General features: G+C 62.7%; 2 protein-coding genes across 2 annotated transcripts; both read right to left on the bottom strand.

The window, feature by feature from the left end:
* Positions 1-434: 434 nt before the first annotated feature.
* On the bottom strand, positions 435-849 carry MNEG_9098 (hypothetical protein; the record flags this gene model as incomplete). The annotated part of the gene is made up of 1 exon (XM_014042431.1): positions 435-849. A coding segment is annotated over one exon (415 nt), but the record flags the coding sequence as incomplete, so codon positions are not given.
* A 4,092-nt stretch (positions 850-4,941) lies between these two features.
* MNEG_9097 (Mitogen-activated protein kinase kinase kinase 11) lies at positions 4,942-6,688 on the bottom strand (the record flags this gene model as incomplete). The annotated part of the gene is made up of 5 exons (XM_014042430.1): positions 4,942-5,304; positions 5,533-5,610; positions 5,801-5,871; positions 6,109-6,241; positions 6,569-6,688. 5 exons carry the CDS (start codon positions 6,686-6,688, stop codon positions 4,942-4,944), a joined length of 765 nt encoding a protein of 254 aa, XP_013897884.1.
* Positions 6,689-7,402: the final 714 nt, after the last annotated feature.

The following is a 7,402-nucleotide window of genomic DNA, read 5'->3' as shown; positions in this document are numbered from 1 at the left end:
TTTGAGTCCGAGAACACACCAGGCGCTGTCACAGCGCCGGCTGAGCGAGCCCGCAGCATTGTCGACCCCCAGGCCACGCAATGCACCACGCACGCCCTCCGGCGGCAGGCAGGCTCAAGGACGGCATCAGCAACAGCAACCGCAGGATGCGGGTGCTTTCATTGTGTGTCAGGCGCATGGGTCAAATGGCGTGTTGACCCCAGCGCGCCACCTCAGCTTCTGCCCGGGTAGCGGTACCTTCCCCTGCAGCCAACGCCCGGCCCAAACCTGAGAGCTGGTGCTCGTCTTACTCCAGATCTGTCAGGTGGAAGTTGATAGCGTGATGGCGGGAGCTCAGCACGCCTGGAACAGGAGGGTTGTGTGTGGGCCCAGCGACACGCAAACGCACGCTGGCAAACAGCAGCTCCCAGCCCCGCAGCCGCCAGCACGCGCACACGGCAACGCTGGCGCCGCCCTCGCGGCGACGGCCGTCCCCAAGCGCCCGTCACCCGCCCGTCGCACCCGCTTGTCATTGAAGAGGGCGAGCACGGCCGTGTGGGCGCCGAAGATCCCGGTGGCGAGGGACAGGATGTTGTCCACCTCAGGGGTGGTGGGTGCCTCTGAGAGGTCAAGGAGCTCGACAAACGCCGCCACGCTCTGCCCCTTCGAGGCGGTGCGCGGCGCTAGGAACCGCGAACAGCAGAGCACCCTGGTGGCGGCCGCGGCGCCGTCGGCGGCTGCCGGGTCCCTGCCAGTGCGGCGGCGCTGTCGCCGTGTCGGCAGCTCGGGTCCAACGGCGCTGCTGCCGCCCCCGCCGCCGCAACTGCGCCCGGGGACCCCTAGCTGTTCCGTGCTGTGACATAGCCCCATTGGAACTGACAAAGCGGGCCGTGCAGGCCGCCGGGGATTATATGGTAAACTGTTTGCTCGATGACGAGTGGGTCTCTCGGTCTCGCTGTGCCCCTCTCTGCCGGTATGGCGGTCCGAAAAGCCTACGGATCAAACAAAAATCCTATTCCATACTCGATCACCGCACGACGACCCCATTGCCCGAGATAAGGGCAAACGCGCTTCAGGTGCGCTCTCGGACGCAAGTTTTGACTACAAGTGTGGTACAGTCTCTGAATGCACAACTAGAGAGAGTGTGAAAATGATTAAACGTGTAACTCAACCACCTTGGAGCCGTGCGTGGTAAGCCGTCAACGTCTCACCGGGGTGTAACCCAGTAACAAGTGTGCACAAAGCGAGTGGGATATTCCTGAACGTAAATTTTACACGGGTAACAGCATCACAAATCACTGAGCGCGACGGCGAGGTGAACAGAGCGGCAGAGTGACCTGAGTTCCGAGCGGCCACAGCAGCGAGGGTGTCACCAAGGGGCAAGATCCACAACGTGCGCCCGTGCCCCAGAGATAAGAATTTTTACAACTTCCACGCGCAATCGACCGCGGTTGGCTGGTGCCCGGTGCCCGTCACCCGGGCCATCTGGACACCGCGCCAGCGGCCGAGCGTGGACGGCCGCCGCGACCCCGCACAAGGCGCATCGACGAGCGTTTAGAGGCCAAAAACCATTGAAATAGACGTATACTTGAATTCAACCTATGCTTGAGATCATCTGCTGGGAGTCCTGGTTCATTGGGCGCACGCATGTCACCAGGTGATCATCCTGGTAGGTTGACAGCCCGCTCCCACGCAAGCGTGTCCCCTGTCATCCCGCACAACCCACGCCAAAACATTCCGCCTCCCAAAAAGGGCGGCTCCAGAGCAACATCAGTGCCTCAGGAAACGTGCAGGGGCCGCCCTTCGGAATTCTGCGGCAAGGGGCTGAACTTCACTTGCTCATCGCGCTCACCCCTGCAGACAATCATTACTTGCTGCATGGATGGCGCACACGCAGGTGGAGCATGGCAGGCTCACAGAACATTCTTCTCAGGGCGTAAATTTCACTGTTTCATGTGCCGCTGTTGTGCCTTTGCATTTTTTTGCCTTCTGGGGCTCCAGCGGCCGCCGCCACCCCACTCACTGCAGTGGTGGCACGTCACTGGGTGCGCGCCGTCCAGCAGCCCCAATGAGATGAGTGCTGCCGAGCCTGAAGCGCACACGCATGCGGAACTCAGCCCCTTGACCCTGCACTGGACCACCTGCAGCAGCACGCTGGTGGGTCGGCGCGGCGCGGCTGCACCAGACGTCAGCAGACCCCCACCGTCGCCCAACAGCAAAACCGCGCCGACGGCCTGCAACTTAGCGTTAGGGTGACAGAAAGCATGACACCTGCCGGTGCCTCCCCTGCTGAACCTCACATCTGGGGGTGGCAACCAAGTGGGGCCGGCTGGCCCGCGGCCTTGCGAACTGCTGGGCCGGCGCATAACAATTAATCACCAACTCATTCTACGCAATTCCAGGGGGGTGTGGTGCTGCCTCGCTTGCTTATAACCACGGCCGCCAGCAGGGACTGTAGCTAAGCAATCGTATCCCAAGCATGCATCATCATCATGCGTGTTTCGATGTTCAGCAGGCCCAGCAGGCCTGCCTGCCTGCCTGCCGCCTGCAGACACAGGTACCAAAAGCAAGGCAGGCCGCATGATAGAGCCGGCAGTGCGCTTCACGTACGCACACTGCCGGCAGACACATGCGGGGGCGGCACCTGAGCTCGCTGCTACGTGCGAATATCGTGCGCTTGAGGCAATTTTAAACGTGGCACTGCTGAAGTCGTAGGCAGGCCTGCCGAGACAGCTGCTTGCACGCTGGCGGCAAGGCTGCACCGACCGATCAACTCAGGCCAGGGATACACAGCAAAGAACCTGCCACAGTACTTACAAAGTGGTTTGTATGTGCATGCATACATACACAGAACTGCAACTTATGAAACGTATCCTTCACTGAAAGCCATGAGTGGCTTCAGGGGGACTCGTCACCGTGCTGCCTACCGGTATTGCACTCCCGGGTGCATCCCTTGCAGGGCCCAGTCGCCCACAGCCGCGCACTTGAAGAGGAGCTTGGCAACCCAGTGACTGTTCAAGGACATGCACGGCAGCGAAAACAGCGGCGCACGACTGTCCACCTTGCCACGCAGCGCGTGAGGTTCCCCATGCACCAGCGGCGGCCCATGAGCCGCGTGGTGGGTTTGGGGGTTGGACATCAAGGGGAATCGAGGTGCGTGGGATGCATATGCCTACGTGTGAACGGATCTGTATAGTCATGGGGGGGGGGGGGCAGGACAAAGCAGGTGTCAAGAAACCTACGAAAAACCTGGGTGGGGCCCATCAGGGGCGACGCACATGCACGTGTCCAAAGCGTGCCGGCTCACGCGGCTTTGCGGGCGATAGGGGGGATGGGTTGAGCGCAGTGCATCATCTGCTGCACCTCCTCCTGCTGAGGGGGGCCGTCCCCAACGTCAGGCAACCTTTATTGTACTCGGGGACAACGTCGATCAATATTCAAGATGTATGGGCGCTCGCGAGCGGGTGTTGACGGATGTGCTTGTGTGATTATTGCGTGGGAGCTTGTGAGCGCTGGGGGGAAGGGGGGGTGCCGTCACAGGAGGACCTTGAGCCCCTCTTTTATGGGTAGCGCGGGCAGTGCAGGGGCGTATCAAAGCTTCCAATTCAAAAGGCAAGAGCGGGGACGCTGGACATTATTGCCGAAAAACATCATTGATAATCGCGCCGAGCGTAGCAGCGCCGTTCACATGCGGGCCGACTCGCGGGGGACCTGGCGGCGTCCCGTTCACGGGCGCACACAGCAGCAGGACTCCAGAGGTGTGGGTGGGGCAGGAAAACAGGGGCAGGAACGCGGACGGACCTTAAGGCCGCAGACGGCGGCTGGACGATGACTGTGTGTCTTGGGAATCAACCTGCTGATGGCACAACGATGTGCCTTATTTGTGCAAATCCCCTGCACAGGGGTTCCACAACTCGCGTGCTCAAAACACTGGAAGGTGTCAACTCGTAACTGCCTGTGTTCCAGCCGAGGGGCCAGCGGTTCTCCCTTGTGGCAGCGGAAGGCGCCGGAGCAAAACAGTTCATGGCGCCGGCGGCGGCCCACATGGGGCGCGCATGCAGCCGCCGGCTGTGCGCCTGGGTTGGTGGTGCGTGGGGCAAACGGAGTTCCGGCGGCCGGCTGTGGGCTGCTGCGCCTATCTCGCAAACAGCGGCGATGGCGGCGGCCGACAGCGGCGGCGGGCTTGTTTATGTAGAGGGGTCAGCGGGGCCGGCGGCAGGTTCGTTTCTGCCGGCAGCTGCATGTTCAAACGCCGCAGCTTTCAGTAATCGGCACAATATGATGACAGTAATAAGGAGCCAGACATGACCACATGCACCCACAAAAACACACGCACACACATATGTGCATGCTGACTTGGCAACATTTGACTCGCAATCCGACACCAAACGGTGAGTGGGTTCGCGGCGCAGGAAGCCGTCATGAACTTTGACCGGCGTAGGGCGTGGCAGCAAACGTGCCCTTGACCGGTTGCGCTGGGGCAGGGCCACACCCCCAAAACAGAGGTTCCTCGTACAAAAGGCCCGCATGCGGCCGCATGTCATCCCAGATCGTATTTGTTTGTGCCACATGTGCAGTGTTGCGGCTCCAGTTTGACCTCGAATCGCGGTGTGCGGGCAGCACAGATGTAGTACGCGTCAACCCCCCTACCCTGGTTCTATCCATTGCGATTCGAACGCGCTCCGATGATGCGGGCGCGCATCAGCACAACACAACGTGCTGATAACCGTGGCAGCACCCGTGTTCCTGATCCGGCCGCGCCCCGCTGACGGCCCAGCGTATCGACCGAATGGGTGCCCCTCAGCGGGATGAAGCGCAATCCTGGGCGAAGGAAGCCAACGTATTGGGGAGATGCGGAGCTGCCTTCGCAGCCGGCGGGCCAACGGCAGCCAGCGGCGGCCGCGCGCGGACGGCGCCGCTCGCTTGCCTTGCGCTCATCCACATGCTCGTGCCCCTGCCCACTCATTTCAGGGGGGCCAGCCCCCAATGGTGGAGCTCCTCACCCATGACCGCCCCCGCCCCCGCCGCCGCCGCGTCCCCGGCCCCGCCGCCGCCGCCGCTTGTGACGCGGCCGCGGCCGCTGGAAACGCTCAGGTGGAGGTGGGCCGCGCTGCTGACCAGGGCGGCCCCTAGTGGCTCCAGGACTTCCAGCACCTCCCTGAAGGAGGGGCGCTCCTGGGGGTCCCGCGCCATGCAGGCCTGGGCCAGCAGGGCGACGCCCTCGTGCGTCTCGGGGCCAAACTCCAGGCGGCGGCCCTCGGCGCAGACGGCCTTGACGATGGCGGCGTGGGTCAGGCCCGCCCAGGCGCGGCGGCCGGCGCACATCTGCGGGGGTTGGGGGGCGGGGAGCAGGGGCCACGTTGCATAAGGCCAGACTACGTTCGGCGCAGCGGCCGGCAGTTTTGCAGCAGCAAGGCGGGCGGGGCTGCCAGGCGCCTCAGCATGCGCCTGATTTCTCATCGCTACGAAAGCTGAAGTTCAAAGTGCTGTGTTTGTGATGCAGCTGGGCCTGCGACATGCTACTGGTTGGCAGCAGCCCGGGCCGTGCCGCACCTGCCAGAGCACCACCCCAAAGGAGTAGACGTCTGCAGCCTTTGAAAGCTCGCCCCTCTCCAGCACCTCCGGCGCCATCTGTCGGTTTGAACATTTGAAAATGTGCAACAGTGTTCACAGAGCAAAGCAGTCGTTCACAGAGCAAAGCAGGCGTTCCAGACGGTTGCAGACAGTGTGACAAGCGGAGATGCTGCAGATAGCTTCTGCGATGCCACATGCGCGGCATGATGATCTGATCTACTCTGATCTGGATGAATTCAAAACTCACATGCGTGATGGTGCCGCAGGTGGCCCTCTCCACGCGACCCTTCTGATCCAGGCAGCGCGACAATCCGAAGTCTGCGGCGGCAGGTGGCGGCACCAAGGATATGACGCAGCAACCAGCACGTGCCTGGCCAGACACGTGAACAGACGGCCGGCTGGGCGTCCCGCTGCAGTACTGATGTCATTTGTACAGAATCACGCGTCCCCTCGGGACGAAAGCCAGCAGCCCTCAGCGCAAGCCAAGCACATCAGCGCATGACGTGGCCGTGAGGCGGCCGCCCCCCCTCTGCTAGTCAACCTGCCGTCACGCACCAGACACCTTGGCGCTGAAGCCGCGGGACGCGCGCGCGGCCTCTGTGCTCGCGCTGGTGAGCAGCACGTTGAACGATGAGAGGTCCCCGTGGACGATGTCCAGGTCGTGGAGGTACGACATGGCGGCAGCGATCTGGGGGTGGGGGGTTGGGGTTGAGCGCAGGTTGCAATCGGTGATTTTGCTCTGTCTGGGGCATGAGCGCGTGTGCGTTTGCGAGTGGGAGACAATGAGTTGCGCGCTCGAGTGGGCGCGCATGTGTGTGTGCGCGCATGTGTGTGTGTTTGTGTGTGTGTGAGTGTATGTGTGCGTGTGCGTGTGTGTGTGTGCGTGTGTGTGTCTGTGTGTATGTGTGTGTGCGTAGTCTTGTACGTGTGTGTACAATGTGCACACTCCAGCCCCATGACAGCACCTCTGTGTGCATCCGTCACACCCTGAAGCCCTCTAGCCCCTGCCACGCACCTCCCTCGCAGTCGTCAGCACGGCCAACAGGTCGGCATCCCCGTCGCAGCAGGCAGGGCTGCCGCGCAGCCAGCCCTTGTCAATAGCATCCTGCGTTTGTGGGGATTTGGGGGGAGGCATGGGCCCGGCACACAATTCTAAGCAATGACCATGTTGGCTGGAGGGTGGGCACCGAGCCAGCATCCTGCCCCTGTGAACAAGAGCACGCGGTGCTGGCTGCCTGAGCGCGCCGCGGCGATCAATTGGCGGATCGCGCAGCCTTTTGGGTCGTCGGACCCTGCTGGATCATCAAAGCCACGCGCACCTGCAGGCAGCCCTTGTCACAGTACTCAAGGACTGATGAGATGATGGTTTCCAAGGTTGCGGGGTGCACGCGAGACAAACGGTTGGCGTTGGCGTTTGTGTTGTGTATGTGGACACGTATGGAGGTAACGTTGCAGCCAGCTGGCCGAACCAACCTCTCAACAGCCCTCAGCAATGACCAGGCAAGGCGGCATTGACGGCACAATGCAATAACCCATGCAGGCTGCCGCGCGTTCCGACACACAGGAATTAGCTGCAAGCAACAGCAGCAATTCACATGCTGACGCCGCCAGGCCCGCAGGCCTGTGCTCACCGAGCCACGCCTGCCCGCCCTCGTCGTCCGCGCTGCCCCTGCCGCCGCCGCCGCTGCCGCCGCAGCCGCTCGCTAGCGCGTGCGAGCGGCCGACATCCGTGCTGGTCCTGCGGCTGTCCCTGGAATCTGAACTGCGCGTGCGCCGCAGGGGCGCCAGCCCCCCAGAGGCTGACCTCATAGCGGCAGCCACCGCCGCCGCCGCGGACGCCGCGGCCGGC

Source organism: Monoraphidium neglectum, assembly GCF_000611645.1.
Source record: "Monoraphidium neglectum strain SAG 48.87 unplaced genomic scaffold scaffold01818, whole genome shotgun sequence".
Classification (NCBI taxonomy): Eukaryota; Viridiplantae; Chlorophyta; class Chlorophyceae; order Sphaeropleales; family Selenastraceae; genus Monoraphidium; species Monoraphidium neglectum.
This window is presented reverse-complemented; position numbering and strand designations above follow the sequence as displayed.